The 18,729-nt window shown below is 35.7% G+C and overlaps 1 protein-coding gene across 2 annotated transcripts; it reads right to left on the bottom strand.

The window, feature by feature from the left end:
• Positions 1–621: 621 nt before the first annotated feature.
• LOC121413797 (cyclin-D-binding Myb-like transcription factor 1) lies at positions 622–17,743 on the bottom strand. Of its 2 annotated transcripts, none has more exons than XM_041606751.1 (11): positions 17,660–17,743; positions 10,974–11,131; positions 10,115–10,191; positions 9,333–9,438; positions 7,939–8,017; positions 7,245–7,378; positions 6,202–6,370; positions 4,689–4,784; positions 4,049–4,117; positions 3,306–3,391; positions 622–2,408 (listed from the first exon to the last, which is right to left on the bottom strand). In XM_041606751.1, exons 2-11 carry the CDS (start codon positions 11,107–11,109, stop codon positions 2,011–2,013), a joined length of 1,350 nt encoding a protein of 449 aa, XP_041462685.1. In that variant the 5' UTR covers positions 11,110–11,131; positions 17,660–17,743; the 3' UTR covers positions 622–2,010. The 2 variants fall into 2 exon arrangements, with proteins under 2 accessions (XP_041462685.1, XP_041462686.1); XM_041606752.1 differs by having other exon boundaries at positions 2,286–2,408; positions 3,341–3,391.
• Positions 17,744–18,729: the final 986 nt, after the last annotated feature.

Below are 18,729 nucleotides of genomic sequence, written 5' to 3'. Positions count from 1 at the left end.
CTTATTTTGTTACACGTACCAGAGTGACAGTTGGTCTTAATCTTACTGTTATACATGCATTGTAATTCTTCTTGAAGGCTGCATAGCCAGGGTTTTTCCTTGGTGTTTACGAATAAAAAAGATTAAACGCAACAACTGCCTTTAGCATGATTTATCCTGCGTCACAGCAGTAAAGCAGTGATGTGTGATTCGAGCCCTGTCTTGGACTCAAGACCGGACTCCGACTGACTGGAGTCGGACACATCACTGGTTTAAAGCAAAATAAGTAACTTATTCTAAATCAAGCAGATTTAGCCAGAATAAAATCACTGTCGTTTGACCAACTGGTGAAGTTGTTCCCATTATTCAGATCTCCCAATACGCTTGATATATTTTAAATGCTGCTGGAATATTGTAAGAAAACTAAAAATGCATTCAGAATGCAGTTTGAATGTACTTCAATTACTGTTCAATATTCTATCCACTTCAAATGCACCTCCAAAGTTTTGAACAAGACCAGAAAACATTGGACGGTTACAAGAATTGACAGAAACATTTCTGATGCTCTCAGAATGCAGTCAAAATTTTAAGAATTTGCAGAGTATATCCAAGTACGTAGCATGAATTTTCAATCTGTCTCCATTATGGTTCATTTCGGTTCTAGTGTGTGATGACATGCCTGGTCAATTTACCACATTTGAGCTACAGTTGGATGAATTCAAAATTACCCCAGAATTTTCCCTGAATTTTTTGTTTTTATTTTGGCTGATTCTGCATGATTTTTGCGGACTTGGAACAAGTGTGATGGGGCCTTTATGTATTGAGGGAGAGCTTCCATTGATGAATAATTGTTTTTGCTACATGGAGCCAAATAGATGCTTCTTACTATTGCTACAGCTGTTTTGAATTAGTGACTGAGCTCACTGTTAAAAATTAGTGCCCTTTAATTTACTTAACAGTCTGTAAAAATAACAAAAAACACTTAAAGTTAGCATCATAAAAAAAGTGACAAAAATCACAAAGCAATACATTAATCATTGAACTCATTTAGCATAATTGATTAATGAAACCTGAATTGACCAGGCCATGGTAACATTCCACTTATAAATAAAACACCTACATGTATATAAGTTTGGATGTTATATGCTTGTATACTAGTTTCTAGTTACTCGAGTGAAGATAGCCCAGATACTATAGGAGCTCATACAGTCACCCTTTATGAGAGTGTACAATATACTCAGTCATGTATACTTAAGTACCTCTTGAAAAAAACCTGGGCTATTTCATCACAACAGGATGTAAACAGAAATTAAAAAAAAACAGGAAATTTATGGATTTGTTCTCAAACAATTGAGAATTTCTATTGAATTTACTTAATCCCTACTCTTAGGATTAAACAATATTACATTGACCTGGTGATTAAATAATCAACACTTCAGCTTTCATAGTGATTTAACGTATGAATTTAGGTCTAGTTGTATGTAGTCAGCACTAGCTCAGGAGATTAGCCCATCATAAAAGACAATTTTATTTCCAACATTCAACATAATGTACATCTACATTACTAGTATTTGAATATGAGGTCCATGAAAAAGGCATAATCTTGCCCATGGTCTTGGGTCACTTTATAGAAGGCCTTAAATTTTGCTGCTTCTTATAAAATCAAATAAATCATTGAAAACATGAAATGAAAGATATTAACTTGGTTTTAAACACAATAAGAGTTTATTCTTAACATAATTGTTGCAGCAATCATACCAATTAAAAAATGATCTGTAGCTTCCTACGTTTCTGCCATAAAAATCTTCTTAAATAACATTAAGTTTGTTAGTGTATATTCAACATGGCATTATAATTATCAGGGATTCTTTCTTAACTTTTGCGATTCTTCTTTTCTAATCTTCTTCTTCATTGCGTATTATCCTCTCCTCTTTATTAAAAAATGTTTTCATCTGTTGTCCTTTCAATATTTATATTCTTGGACATTTCTTGGTTCAGCTGCTTTTGATTGAGGTTTATTTCCTTTTTTCGTTAATTATCAGCGTCACTTATCGCATGTTCTTTGTCACTTCTTTGTCGCTTCTTCTTTTTCTGTTTCTTTGATTGTCTATCATTGTTGTTTCTTTCCTCCCTTTCAACCTCAATATTTGAACCCTCATCTGTGTGAACAGCTGATCTCCTGTCGTCACTATCACCACCAACCTGTCCTTGCTCGTTCATTCTATCGGGGAGAGATTCATCCGTGATTCCTCTGCTGGTTGTCATGGCTACACCATCATTCCGACTATCATTACTTTGACTCTCAGCATCCTCCCTCTCAGAGTCACTATCATCCTCCACGATCTCCTTTGAGACAATATTTCTCCCATTCTGGGCTAATCTCCCCCTCAGATTCGGCAAGGTGAATTCATGAAGCTGGCAGACAATTTCTGCAACAACAAAAAACAACTCATTTATCATCCACTTAAAAATATGAAGAAAAAATAGAAAAGTTATAAATTGTAGAAAGATGATGATATCTAAATTCTAAGGGGGGTGCCGGAAATTAAATTACTTGAACTTGAATTGCCTAGCAAGCAGTACCCTTGCATTGTGACAATCTCTTGATATAGATGCTTATAATGAAAACAAAGTCACATATGATAACTTAAAAGGGAGTGAAGCAAAGCTGAAAGCCTGTCTTAACCTTTGAAATCTACTTGCGAATGGTGAAATATTTGCAACACATCGCTAGTTTTGTAATGTGTCGCACAAAATGCACAATCGTGTTGGAGCTCAGCTTTTTGAAAAATATTCTTTCAATAATCTTTGAAACATTTTTGGATAATTCAGTAGCAACATATGAGCTGTATATAGCACTATGCACTAATAGTGTCTATGGCCCGTATTGTGAAGTCAGGTGTAACTTAGACCATGGTCTATCTCTGTGCTAAAATTATGGGAAGCCAAAAAATTCAAAAATTCTGTTTATATTTTATATTTCTTATGTTCACTATTCTCTTTCTTTTTGCTTTCATAATGAAGAAAAATACCCAAGTTATTATTCCCAGATAACAATTTGGGTGTCATATGAGTTGATAAATTGGATGTGTACTGTTAGGGATTTGTGCCCAAATCGGCTCTCCATAGTTAAACCACAACTTTAAACCAGGGTTTGATTTAAACCAGAGTTCGGAATACAGGCGTTTGGGTGACAGAGAACCTTTAATTACATTAATTAACAACTTATTAAATAGAGGAACAAAATCTACAATATTTCATTGTCATTAAATTATAAGTATACTTTAAAGTACATTACAAGATATAATTTTACTCTTTACACATACCCTCAAAGGTCTTGAAGCGGTAATTTGGTATATACCTCATTTTGAGCCTGTACCAATGATACTTCAACTTCTGAGGGGATGGTATCCTGGAAGGAACAAAAGAATGAAGAAAAATAAATCAGTGAAATCTGATGTTGTCATAGCTCCAGGGACAGTAGTAATAGATTTACACTTTTTTGGGGGGCATAATGAACTAAAAAAAAATAAGGGCAATTATAACATATTAATTTATTGAATAATCATAATAATCCACTGTACAGCGACAGATCGCTGTTGCTCTTTCCTTAAATCGTTGAACGCCAAATAGAGTGGCAAGCAACTCTCAACTTTTATCACTTTTTGGGGGTCTGACACGGCCAGGTTTTGAACCCCCAACCTCCTAGTAGTGAGACGGATGCTCTACCAACTGAGCCAATACATCGGTGTGGAAGAGCATGTATGTGGTCAATCCACAATTCATTTTCTTCAGAGTAGCAACTGGAGTGGACAGAAGCAAGCCAACATTGGTGACAGCAACTGACCAAAGCAGGAATATAGTAATAAGTAATTTGAAAACTACCACTTTAAGATCTACCAATCGAAACTAGAAAAGGGGCATTGTTAGAGCTATCAACTCCCATGCTAATGAGGAGTGGTTCTATGCAAAGGTGAAAGTTACAATTTAATTGAATATCTCAAATCCTCACACATGATTTGAATGATTATGGATAACTGAATAAAAGTTATACTAAAAACCGTATTACCTGGGGAAGTCATTGAGTAGAGCCATCCAATCTATATCTTGTTCATCATGAATGTCCATGTTGTAAACCCTACACAGAGAAAAGTAAAATACAAGATTAAGCAAAGTGTTTTTGGTTACAACAACAAAAAGAAATGCTAACTGCTGTCCTTCGGAAATCCTAGCCACGGCATGTTTTCCTTCCGCAAGAAATTTACCCAAGTTGTGCTGCACTCAACCCAGGTGAGGTAAATGGGTACCCAGCAGGATTAATTCCTTGAATGCATGGGCGCTGACAGGCTGCTTGAGCTAAAGCTGGGTAATAACAATAACAATGCGCCTCGGAATAGATTATTTCTAGATAGATAGCGCAATAATAAATGCCTATTATTATCATTATCATCATGACAATGATAACAATGTGAGCGAGGTTTACTGACACAGGGTAAAAATGATATCATTATGCTTAGTAAGGCCCACTGGGAGTACACTTTTTGTAACTGAAGAGGCTACCCTGGTTAAATATCTTATCATTGTTATTATCATCCTCATTATTATTTTTATTACTATTATTATTAGCAGTATCAGTATTAGTATTATCATTATTATCATTTATATCAATATGATTACTATTATTATTATCATTATTATTGAATATGTACCTTTCTATCAGTCGGATATTGTCCTCTATCCTCCAGCGCCCTCTTGAGGTGTAGCGTGACTGTTTGTCAGCAACAGCCCAGGAAACAATGTTAATCCTGATATGGCAACAGGAAAATAAGACATACACACATTGATATTTAGAAGATTTCTGCTTCTATAATATACAGGCAACATGAACTATTGAAATATAGTTTCATGAAACTTGAAATAATAGTAGCTTTTCCATTAAAGTAATACAGAGGCTAAAGCCTAAATATACAAAGGTATTATTTAAATAAATACAGAAATTTGTTTCATGTTGTATTGAATCTTGTTCATATAGATTTAAGAAAAAAAAATCAAATTCATGCAATCACTTCCAAGATATTTATGGCAGTCACTTTGCATTTGTTTTTTTGTGTTTGAATCACTAAATAATGATCTTGTGGCACAATTTTTTTCTGGTATTCACTTTTATAACATACATGTATCACAGACACAGGTTGGACCTTGCAGTTTAGATGTTTTAAAGACAAATCAATCAGGGAATAATCTTACTTCTTAAATTTAATTTGCATTTCTGGCTGTAAAACAAACTAAAAATTGCCAAACATTTTTTTTTGTAAAAGTCATTAAAAAACTGTGGAGCAATTGCAATGTGATACAATGAAAATTATTCCAGCATTGTTAGCCTATGGCTTGCAGTACTATCATAATTCTCTTGGTATTCTTTGTCCTGTTTCAAAAAGACAAATTATAATAACATATAGGCCTACACAATTTCTGCGACAAGTACATGTATACCATACATGTAAGTCGATCAATCAGATGGTCTCAGTAGCTATAGACTGTTATTGCAAATTTGTTATTGTAACAAGTTTTAGGAAATGGGCCTCTACTTATTTATGATTGTTATACTGATATTTGCTATTGCAATGAGTGTCATTGCATTCCTACATGTAATAAAGAAATGAAACGAAATGAAATAAAACAAAAGGAAATGAATCAAACTACACAAAACAAATAAAATGCAATGAAACATAAAGGCAACCGCACACCATACGATCGGTATGCGACCCGATTTTGGAATGATACATAGTATAATTTTTAATGCTAATATTGAGACATGGCATATCTTACTGTGTAATGTTCGAAATCACTATACGAATACATGTTCAAATCTGTGACTACATGTATGCTATCATCCTTCTTAGAATAAAAGCAAATTTAATATCTAGTCATAATGACGTCACAGCAGCCGTACAATTGGCTATGATTTGAAACTAAATTGACATTTACTCCAAAATAAATGCTTGCAATCTTTCAAAATGGTTATATTAGTATTGTTTCAATTAACTTCAACCTGTAATAAAATTATATGCTCCATTCATATTATCAGAAAATTCACAAAATGCGATTTGTTCCAAAATCGGATCACGAGCAGTCGTAAGGTGTGCGGTGGCCTTAACATAACAAAACAAAATCAAAATCAAATCAAATAAACACATCTAACTTTTTAATTAGATTGATTACCATTCTCTCCTGCACTGCAGAACATTCCTGGTTTTCATGGCTTCCTGAATCTTGCTCCAAGGAATGTTGAAGAAAAGCTTCTCCACATCCTGGTCCTGGTTGAAACCGGAAAAACGCTTGACCACTTTGACCAGTCTTGCCTTTTCCTCCTCAGACCATGAGCCAGAATCTACAGGTAAACAGGAACACAGTCAAAGGATGGGCGTAATTAGCGCAATCATACAATATTCTGCAGATATTGAAGTACACATGTAGCTTCATTCGATTTTTAATTAGTCACAGTGAGAACCAACTTAAAAAAAATGCTAAAAATCAAAGCCATACAACAGTAAGAACCACCTTTAAAAAAATGCTAAAAATCACCATCATACAACCACAGCAGGTTCTGATAAACATGCCATTTAAGCTATAAAATGTTACAAAAATTACTTTTAAACAAAGCAATGCTGAGAATTTATGAAGAAATAAGCGCTAGCGGGCATATGACATATACTTTTGAGAAAATACCAGTGTAATGATAAACTACATGTACACTGCCTTGTATACTACTCACATGTATACTACATTTAAAACAAAACAGATTTTACATTCAAACCATACTAAAGAGAAGTTGCCTCATTTGGAAAGAAAGTGATAAGGATCCTTCAACTATGGGACATACTTTAACAAGTGCCCTGAGGGCCTAAACAAGGCAGAAACCACTTCTTAACAAAGATATTTCATCATCATCATCATCATCTCCATACCCACCATCATCATCATCATCACCATCATATTCAACATCATTATCACCCTCATATTCTACCTCATCATCATCACCGTCATCATAATTATCATCACCATATTCACCATCATCATCATCTGCACCAATATCCACCATCATATCCACCATCACCATCATCAGCATATTCACCATTATCATCATCATATTCACCATCATCATCACCATCAACATCATCAACATCACCATCATTCATCATATTCATTATCATCAACATCAGTTATCACTAATATATCAAATCTCCATTGTAATCATTACATACTTCTCTTTCCTGAGACTTTGTATCTGTCACACAGTGATCTGCCGCTGCGTCCCATCTTCTTGGAGATTTGACTCCATCTTGTTCCCATCTTCAAGGCTAGCTCCTTCATCATCTTGACCTCATCATCAGAAAACCTGGCCCGTTGGTTAATTTAAAGACAAAAAAATAGCACTTATCTTAAAGATTTGTTTCTCATTTGTAATATAAGCTAACCTCGGTTTCATTTGATTAAATTCAGCTAAAAGTGCAAGGTGCCACTTGTTTTTCCCCACAGAGCGACAGATTATTGGTCTCCAATGTTTTTTAATTTACTTTTGGGGCTAAATCAAAGAATTCATCAAGATAGGAAACAAGGTACATTTCCGAGATTTGAATTTGAATTAAGCACACTGACACCTAAATGTGCAGTCAGCAAATGTTCAAATGTGTAATGCCAAGATCTATCACTCCCTGAATATTTTTCATTTATGCAAAGTTATGATTTAATGAAGTTGCAGACAAATTTAAAGGCGAATAATGAGTATCAAAAGCCATTAAAAAGTACACATGTATTAAGAAGTGATAACATAAACTCCTTATGCAAATAATGAATATCGCAAGCAAGTATCTTGAAACAATTTTTCTAGAACAGTGTGGTTATCTGACACTTTGTGAAAGATGGGATAACATACAATGAAAAAATATAAGTCTGTACCTTCCGAGATAATTTTGAGGATCAAAGATCTTTCTTGCTCTGATGTAGACATTATATACCGGACGTTGGATACCTTTTCCTGTATTGATAAAGAATGGCAAATAAGAAAATGTGTTACAGGACTAATGCAAGTATATGTGTGTTGCAAGAAACTTAGCAAATTGAAATTTGTAATTGATTGATAAAGTTTCCCTGTAGCAAAAACACAACAACAAAACACAATGAAAACTATCAATTGCTAAAATTGTTTGTTGTTTTTGGGGGTGTTTTTGTTTTGTTTTGTTTTCTGCACTGCTCGAGATTTTATACAAAGTTTTACTCAAGGCTTTTATACACCACAGCTGCCAACCCGAACAAGATCCTTTCAGTATTCTAAATCTAAATTTTGTTGAGGAAGTAACTGTAAGTATTTTCAAAGAAATACCATAAGACAAGACATGAAACTGCAACTTTAGATATCAATATTTTGCATGAAACCGGCAGTATTCTTTTCATTTTTTAGCAAAAATACTGAAAATCAGTACTTCTAGGCGGCTCTGCTTTCCACAACACACAGAGCAAGATTAAATACAGTCCGACCTCTCTTATCCGGCCTCCCCTTATCCGGATCTCTCTATTATCCGGAGGCACACTTGCCGAGATTTTTTTTTAAATCTAGTACCGGTACGTGAGGAAATGAGATTTCAATCTAAACTCAATCCTATACGTAAACTCTCTTTGATTAAATATATTTCCCAACATAGTCACCCTACACCAAACATATTTTTCATGAAAATATCTCACCCAAATCACCAAAAGAACTTTAGGAATGATAATTTCCAGTAAATCAGGGTGCAGCACAAACGTTTCATCACGTTTCTCTTTTTGTTTCGCGGGAAAAACAACTCATGTCTTGCTTGCTAACTTTAGGCCTCAATACGGACAGCGCCATCTATCATGTTTGAGCCTACAGTTAGTGTAACAATGGCTGACATTTCAAAGCTGCGACACCCGTCGCGATGATCTAATTTTACAACTTGGTTTCATCGAGTCATTCTCTTTCTTTCGAGGTATGCTCGATGTATACCTCAGTCATTTTAGCAGGTAAATTATCTAAGAGTTTTGGCCATCTATCGATTTAATTTCCATAAAAACAATGCCTAAAATTTGCACTGACTCTGCAGTGAATATTGTCTTTATCGTACGCCCACTTAGTGTAGCTACCGCCGCGGCGCGCCGGTGGCCTGGGGAGGCAGTCGGCAGTGCTGCTGCGTGTATTCAATATTGGGTCTCCCAGATCCGGATAAATCCCTTATCCGGATTGGTGCTGGTCCCAACGTGTCCGGATAAGAGAGGTCTGACTGTATATAAGTTTTACACAAAGTTTTAAACCACATGGCTTTTACATTACTCACTGAGCTTCATGTATATCATCTCTTCATCAACAAGTTTTCTTGTCTCCTTCACATCTGGATACTGATCAGGATAGATCAACTTTCTGGGCTCATCTATACCATATTTCTGTGCACAAACAAAAGGGAAGAGAGAGAAGAGGCAAAGGAGGAAAGGAGAGCAGCCAAGATGGGAAAGGGAGGAGATGGAAGGTGGCGGTGGGGGGAAGTGGATGGAAAGAACATGGAGGATTGAAGTGAAGATAGAATGATAGATAAACAAAAAGTTCATTAATTTGTAAATCTATCTTCTTTAATGTGGAGCATTGTGGCCCAGTAGATTAGTCTTCGGACTTTGAAACAGAGGGTCTTGGGTTTGAATCCCAGCCATGGCGTAATTTCCTTTGGCAAGAAATATATCCACATTGTGCCGCCCTTGACCCAGGTGAGGTAATTGGGTACCTGGCAGGAATTTATTCCTTAAAATGCCATCACGTTGTAAAAGGCTGCGGGGGCTAAAACCAGAGTAATAATATCCAATTAAGCGCATAGGGACAAATTTGGCAGTGATATATGTGCTATAAAGCATGTTGGTATTCTTCTTATTATTATTACCCGGTATTATAGATCTGTTGCAGAATGGATCACCATTCCCAACCTGTGTCTGATCACAATGTTAGGGTACCTCTGTGTATATTAGATATTTATATTATACATGTAGTGTCACTCTGCCTGCATCTACCTTTAAAGGCTTCACAAATTTTCACTAAAAAAATACTTCTGCACAATAGAAGTTAAGAACTTACTTTGCATATGAGTGTCATATTCTTTTTCAGCTGCTCATCTTCTAGCCCTGTCCATGCGCCTTCTCTCACAACCATACCTATGATAAAAAAAATAATGGTAATAGAACAAGTTAAAACCTGTTTAACCAAATGCAGAAAAAGAAACAATATAATCTGCAAGATTTAAAAGGGACAGTTCCTAATAATCTTGTGTAATTTTCACAGTTCACGTTAAACAAAATGATATGATTCATAGACCTCTGAAAATGAGAAAATGTGGTTGAAATCATCTCTCAAAATGGTAAAAAAAAAACACCACATAAAGTACATGTAACACACACAAAGTGACTAAGGCAGTGCGAAATGGACAAAATTCAATGTATTGTGGCTGTTTCATGTACTAAAGTCTATAAAGATGAATCTCAATGAATCAGCCACAAAATGGATATTAAAAGGGAGGGAGAATAACTACGATAGGGAGAGAAAATCAGCAAGCTGTGATACAAAAGCGATTGAATGGCCCATATTCTAAAGTCGGGTTTAACTTAAACTCAGGTTTAAAGTTGTGGTTTAAGTATGGAATATGGATAGCCAATTGTTAGATAAATCACTAACAGTAGAGATATCATATTTCAGCTCATTTGCCTCTCCAATCATTTCCAATTGTCTAGGATGTATAAATACATGATTGTCTTCACCATCGATGAATCAGGAAAGAGCACAGTAAACATAAGAAACACCTTAATACAAATTGACACTTTTGGCTTCCCATAATTTTAGCACAGAGTTAGACCATGGTCTAAGTTAAACCTGACTTCAGAATACGGGCCCATATCTCTAGCATTATATATGTAATAAGATTATCCAATGGTAATCATACCTCTGTCTCTCAATTCCTGTCTTTCTGCTGCGTCAAGACGTTTGACATTTGTACCATAGCATTCTGAATCAGAACCCTCTTCAATGTCACTCCTAAGAGCATCTTCACTCATCTCCACTTGAGCTGTGTGTGCCATCACGACTAGTTGATTACTTTATCTGAATGAGAAACGTTGCACCTGGTTATGGGAGATTCAATTTGCCTTTGCATTGAAATTCACACTGTACCCCCACACTTCTATCTGAATAGCTGGACAAATATTAATTTTGCTGTATAATTGTCAGACTGAGGATGTTTTGATTAACTTAAAACATGTTCCATTATCAAAATATTATGTATTATTCATCACATAATTCTTTTAGTAATTTACCTGTAGTTTTCATTGACCAAGGTGAAGGTGAACTTAAAATAGTGGTGGGCTATACAGTGAGTATCAAAAAAGGACAGTTTTGAAAAGTCTATAAAAAATTGTTTCAAATGATTACATCTACATTTTGATGTTAATAGATGCTCTGGGATGTTATCTTTAAAATGCCATTTAAAAAAATAAATTTTGTTCATGCTTGAGCGAACATGGGATGTTTTTTCAAGGGTTCAAAAAGAGGCTTGCGCCAAAATGGCAGAAATGAGAAATTTGATGATTAGACTTTTGGCTAATCAGCAGACTTTCTCTTAATCTTTCCATTATCTTTGCCATAATTTTCGAATTACATGTATGCTGTCAAATTTTGTTTACAAATTTATTTTTTACCTGAATTATTTTGTTTTTCATTTAAACTTCTTTGACCTTTGAATTTTCCTACATAAGTAAGAAAAGAAGACTTTTTGTCAACCCAAGTAAGAAGATTTGCATTATTAATTGGGAGAATTTTTGATTATTCAAATCCTTAAATTACATGAAACAAATTATGATATGGTACCTTTATTTTAAAAGACATGAATCCTATTTTCAAGAGGTTATAAAATCCTTCATAGAGTTTATGTGCTTGACAGGACAAACATAAAGGATTCATATCTTTCAACGGCAATGGTGTATTTGAGTTGAACTTTGATTTTTGAAGGAGCAAGCCAAGATACGGCAGATCGGGTAATGTATTAAAAAGTTGTGAAGCCATACACAGTAGGTATGTGACAAAAAAAATGAAAATCCTCAAATCTCAATGAATTTGGTATCATTTGAAAGCCCTTCAAAAGACCTTTCAAATGATACCAAGAACTCAAATTTTCATCAAGAAATTATAAAGTTATTCCAGTTTAAGTCGCGCATATTTATCCAAATTTGTGGTCATTGTCTTAATGTAAAGTCAATGGAGTGCATAACCGATTTTTGTGACCATTTTGTGACCATTTTGAACCCAAGTCTTCAAAGGGCTCTAACTTCTTTGTTTTTGAGCCCTTTGAAGCAATTTAGGTATCAATGGAAAGGTGAAAGAAAACTCAATTGATGTGTAATCATTTCACTTGGTAATTTTTCTTCTTAATATGTGTAAAATAATTTCTTTTAATTAATTCTAATTAATTATGCAAATTACGCAAAATCACAATTACTCGCCTCTTTTTTTACCAAATGAAGGTGATAATGAGAGATAATTTATATATAATTTAGTTGGCATCAAAACAGCATCATGTAGATAATTTCCTAAATGAATTTGTTTAAAGTATTGTTTTTGTAATTTCTAATGTATTTCTTTGTTTTTCTGATATAAATTACAATTAGCTCTTTTTCAACTTTAGTATTGTGTACATGTATGTATGGGGTCTTTTTTTTACAAATGAAAATATCATTCCTTTTGTACATGTACTTTGTATGGTATAAAAATACAAGTGTGTTTTTCTGATGTATTTGATTGTTTCACCAATTCTTTATGTATTTTATTGTTTCAACAATTTGTTTATAGATGGATAATGTAGCTTTCATTTTGGAGACCGTGGGCATTCGATTACAATTTTTTTAGGAAGGATGAGCAGCAGAGTCTGAGGGTGTTAAGATGTAGCATTGCATGTAATTCAAGTATCAAGAAGGAAACATAAAAATTAAGCTTTAATATATGCATTTCTTAGATATGTATGATTACAACAAAGGCCATGTTTGAGCACTCTTTTTTTAATGAAAAATAAGTTCATATTCTAGCGTGAAATCACTGCACATAAATAAAGCTCTGAACAGCAACAAAAACAGGCATCAAAGCTCCAACACTCAAAACAAGAGAACAAAAGTGACACAAAAACTTAAACAAATCCCATCCCCATTTCAACTTATGAACACGACCCCCCCCCCCTGGCCCCTGCACCCTTCTTGAAAAAAAAAAATAAATATTATAATGAAAAAAAAAAAATGAATAACATAGAAAAAAAAATAGACAATAGAGCCATGTGGAAGTGAAATATTTCCTCTGAGTTTTCATGTATTTTCTTACAAGAGTGAAAAATTAAACAACAAATTTTTTGCATTTTAATCATGGGCGGAAATTGGCCCGAAGGTAGGGGGACGCTGGCATCGGCGGCGAAAGCCAACAATTTTAGGGGGGACCACCACCAAATTATTTTGATAATCAAAAAAATACACCAAAGGTTATCAACCAAAAATTATAGGGGGGACGCAGAAAACTAAATTTGACAAGCAAAAAAAAAAGAAAAGAAAAAAAGTTATAAAAAAAAAAATTGGGGTGGGGGGGGGGATCGTCCCCCACCTCAAATTAAGGGCGGGGGGTACACTTCCCCCAGCTTTTGCCGCCTATGGATGCTGGCAACTCTGACAAGTTTAAAAAAAAAGTTTATCCCAAAACTGTTGTAAGGTCATTTTAACCCCAAAAAGTTTGACCAAAAAAGAAAAAAAGAAAAAAAAAATGTATTATTGTTACATGTCCTCCTATTATTTTGGGTAGGGGGACGTGTCCCCCTGGGATTTCCACCCATGATTTTAATTTTAGAAAAGTCAACATTGATATTCCACTGTCAAAAGCAAATCCAGTTGCCAAATGAAACGATAATCAACCACCTCGACTCTTGACTTGAGTCACATAACCTTGGGATGATAAAATCTTTCTGTGACAAATGTATGAATTAAAATCAATATCAGAATAATCATCTACGGTATAATGACAGAGATTTCCCCAAAAAGGCACAACATTATCATCAAGTAAGCAATTTAAGATCTAGTTCAATCCAGCATGAACGACTCACTATCGACCGCTCCCATCAACCTGCCAACCGCAGGCGCATCGGGCAGCTCGACTGCCAAGAGACCAGCTGTGACAAGGTCAAGGGTAGCATCACCCTGCCAACCGCAGGCGAATCGGGCAGCTCGACTGCCGAGAGACCGGCTGTGACAAGGGTAGCTGGCATCTCTTATATCTGGACTGCGCAATGTCAGAATGGCGTAAGTTTGGATTTTTTTAATAATTCAAATATATTTACAGTCATGTGGAAAGTTGAGTTTTAGCCAAAGTATTTCCTTCTATAGATAAAGATATTTGAAGCTCGATTTGGCATCCTCTTAGTTAAAGAAATTTTAGGGATTGGCTATGCAAAGTTTGTTTTCAATAGGACGTGTCATCTGGGTTGCGAGGTTGTTGGATTCCTTGTTTTGTTAAACATGACTAAGAATCGCATCCATCTGGTTTTTATGAATGAAAACAAATCAGTTTAGGGTTCTTTGGATTCCTTTTTTTTATTAGTCACAGCTGGACTTTTGTCTCGTGTTCATGACTGAAGACTAATCAGTGAGCGATACTCCTGTAAAAGATAAATTAGTTCCACTTAGCAACAGCGTAGGCACTTTTATTTTGTTAACCAATTAATGGTCGGAAGATATGCAAATTAGCTAAAAGGTACATTGTAAATAGGTATCTAGAAAGACTGTTGAAGGTGAAAGATTGAAGGTCTTAATGATGCAAGGCGTAGTGATACGGTTAGGTTGGTGATGTGAGCAGAATACCTGTAGCATCGGGCAGGTTATCGGGATTCATTCCTTCTTGAGCTTGCATCAGCGTAGCATCACATTTTGTGGGTGAAAGTTCGTTGCCGGTGATTCCCAACACTTTAGATCTTCCGAAGTGTGCAGTACAAGTAATTTCTACACTGGTGAATCCAGCCAGTGTGTTGGAGTGGTTTACGATCACGGACGAGTGGGTGTTGATCCTGGGGTTTTTTTCTTTTATTTTTGTCTTGTGATGGACAAATAAAGACAAGTGAACATGAATCTGTTGTGCCCCTTGTACTTCTTGGAAGTGACCTATTGAGACCTACGAGTCAAATTGTATACCTAATCGGATTGTTGTTTTACTTACCATAAAAATTTTTGAACATTTACGCGTCCAAAAATTTGATGAACTTTCCGATATCCACATTTTACAGGCGAGTATCCACATTGAAACTTATATGTACAGAAAGAGCACATCTTCAGCTGTCTGTTAAAAGGCACGAGATTGCATCTACTATATGCGCATGCGCATTAAACCCCATTTTCAATGAGCCGCCCCAGAGCTACCAAGTCTCACGCATTGTGCGTGAGACTCACGCATTCAGGGTCCGTCTCACGATCTCACGCATGGCATCCATTTTTCTCACGCATCGGGACCCGACAGAAAAAAAAGAGAAAAAGTAGCATTATTCGCCAGATTATACGACTAGCCGACCGCCTTCGCGTCTAGCCCGGCAGCGCGTTTCCGTTTTACACCCTGGCGAAGGCATTTTCCGGAAAAGTAGCCAAAAAGCGACTAGTGAAGAGTCTACACACGTCGCTGGTTGCATGCAGCGTGCGACACAGGCGAGTCCACCACCGCATTCAATTTGCACAGTTACTGATCAGAGCACAGAATTCCTCGGCACTAGAGAGCGGCAGTCAGGAGTGAAATCCGAACATGCTTTTGCAGTCGCGTTGTGTTTATGATAGTTTTTTTTTTCTAAAAATAAATTATTAACTAAATGAATTGAATGACAGACAAAATCAAAATAAACAGATACTTATAATGGAAAGACAAATTGGATTGATACACTTAGAAGCTGCCGAAAGATAGATATAGAAGACTGATAAATAGATAGAGACAAGATAGACAGATAGATAGAGATAGAGAGAGAGGTGGATAGATAGAAAGAGAGAGAAAGAGGGAGAGATGGATGGATAGATAGAGAGAGGGGAGAGACAGAGAGGTCGATATATAGAGGGAGAGGGGGGGGGAGAGAGAATGAGAGAGAGAAGGATAGATAGAGAGGGAGAGATGTTGTAGATAGAAATATGGACAGACAAAGAGAAAGAGAGAAAAAAGACAGACAGATGCTAGAGAAGGAGAGAGATAGAGAATTTGAGAGACAGATAGATAGATGTTAGATAGATAGAAAGATAAAGAATGAGAGAGACAGAGAAGATAGACAAATTAACAGATAGATAGATACATAGATATATACATGTAGATAGAGAGAAATAGAGAAAGACAGACAGATGGATAGATAGATGGATAGAGAGATAGATAGAGAATTTGAGAGATAGATAGATGTCAGATAGATCAAGAATGAGAGAGTAGAGCGACAAATTAACAGATAGATACTGTAGTTACATAGGTAACTGTAGGTAGAGAGAGAGAAATAGAGAAATTAAGACAGACAGACAGATGGATGGATAGATAGAGATAGAGAATTTGAGATAGATGTTAGATAAAGAATGAGAGAGACAGAGAAGATTATTAGATAGATAGATAGATACTGCAGTTACATAGATAGATAGAGATAGAATTTGAGAGATAGATATATAGACAGATAGAAAGACAGACATCAGCAAATCGGCAAGGCAAATGATCAAGGCAAACATTCGTATTGAACCTGGAAAGTATAAGCTCAGCTGCATTTGCAAGTATACGGTATGTTCTGCGGATAACTTCGGTGCGGACTTCGGATCGCGCGCCCAGCTGATAATGTAAACAAACGTAGACGTAGACTCTTCACTAGTCGCTTTTTGGCTACTTTTCCGGAAAATGCCTTCGCCAGGGTGTAAAACGGAAACGCGCCGCCCGGGACGCGAGACGAATCAAAAGTGCAGTCAGCGCACTGCTAGTACGTGATACGATGAATAGCGTGCGTGCATCCCATGGTTTTGAACGTTTTGAAGCCCATATCTCATGCGCGCGTTGCGCGCACACCTTTTCGCAACATACGAGTGTAAGTACTGGCCGCGCGCGCGCACAGAGACGTCGAAATCTCACGCATTACATTTTTTTGAACTTGGCATCTCTGCCGCCCAGACAGAGGTGATGCCACTCGCAGCAAAACCCGCGCGAAAACCGTGCCACCAAAACCAGCGCTCGCGATGCCCCAGACATAGCTACATCAAGCAAAAATGTCCACCTTTTTAATTAAATATAAAACTTTGTGATTTTGACATAACATTTAGAAAATGATATCATATTTCGCTTTCTGTGTTTTCTGTTATTTTCTGTCATTGCCGCGTCCTCAGGTCAGACTACGCCTACGGCCGACTCGTCAGAACTAGACTGTGGAGTACAACGTAAAACTTAGCGTATGGGACTGTAATAAAATTTTGCGTCTTCAACAATCATTAACTTCTTACTATAGACACATTTGAAATAATATTCAAAACAATAAAAAACGACCCCTTTCTCAATCTTATCAATTCAGACAAATACATATTCAAAAAAACCATCAAAAAAAAACTTATTATACATTTTACTCACATTTCAACTTCCCCGTCCTTTTCTTAATTATTGACGCTTCAAATGCCCCAACACAAAAACAAATTACTGAAGCTAAATTGCAGAGAATCATTACTCCATAGAGTGCTTTATCCAACCCATTTCACATTTAAACGTCTAAAATTGTTAATGTTTTAGACAAAATGATACTTCTGATATTTTGAGTTAAATCTAAATAAAAGCCGCGGGATAAAATCATAATAAAAATTCAGTTGATCAGAAAGAGGAGCCTGGATATCCAAACATGTTCTATTGATTTTGCTCCGATCCTCACTTCCCATTGTTAGTCTTAATTATTATTTTGTCCAAATTTTACAATTTTCATTGCTACTTTACTTCATTATGGAATCATTTGATTGATTCATCCCGATGTACTGTATCTTGTTTGTTTTTAGAAATGTAAAATATATGAATTTGAATTTAAATCTCCTCAAACATAAGTGCGTATCTAAAAAAATCATGTAAAATTATACCATTTGTAAAATCCTGAAGATTTTTCCACAATTTAGTATTGGTATAGATCCATTTAAGCAAATGACGATATAATTATCAAAAAATGCACTTGAGTGAGCACCGCTTACTTTTGAAAGTTAGCGAAAAATGATTTGCGCAAACTTTGAAATAGTTATGCAAATTTAATAATAAAGAACACGTGGAATTTAGCTAGGAAAATTGATTTGAAGATATCTTTTATACTTTTCACTTGTTTCCTTGCCCAATTCCAAAACACTTTGGAGATTGCAATGCACGCCCCACCCCACTCACACCTAGGCCAACATGACGATATTTGCTTTACACTACTAGCTGAGCTGGGATTTACATGCTTGATTTTCATTTTTTTTAATCACTGTCAAGCTTGGGAAAAGTGTGGAGAAACAAGTATTAAATGAAAAATGAAATGTAAACCCACTTTAAACATGTTAAATGACAAAAACTTAGTGAAAAATGCTGGAGATGTCTGATATAAACTTTTGTTCGGATTTAGTTACTAGGTCCTCAGATCTGGCACAAAAAGGGTAAAGGTTGTGTTTATGTGTTGAAATTTCAATTTG

The sequence above is a fragment of the Lytechinus variegatus genome, chromosome 4, assembly GCF_018143015.1.
Source record: "Lytechinus variegatus isolate NC3 chromosome 4, Lvar_3.0, whole genome shotgun sequence".
Taxonomy (NCBI): domain Eukaryota; kingdom Metazoa; phylum Echinodermata; class Echinoidea; order Temnopleuroida; family Toxopneustidae; genus Lytechinus; species Lytechinus variegatus.
The sequence above is the reverse complement of the archived record's forward strand: the minus strand, read 5'-3'. Positions and strand labels throughout refer to the sequence as shown.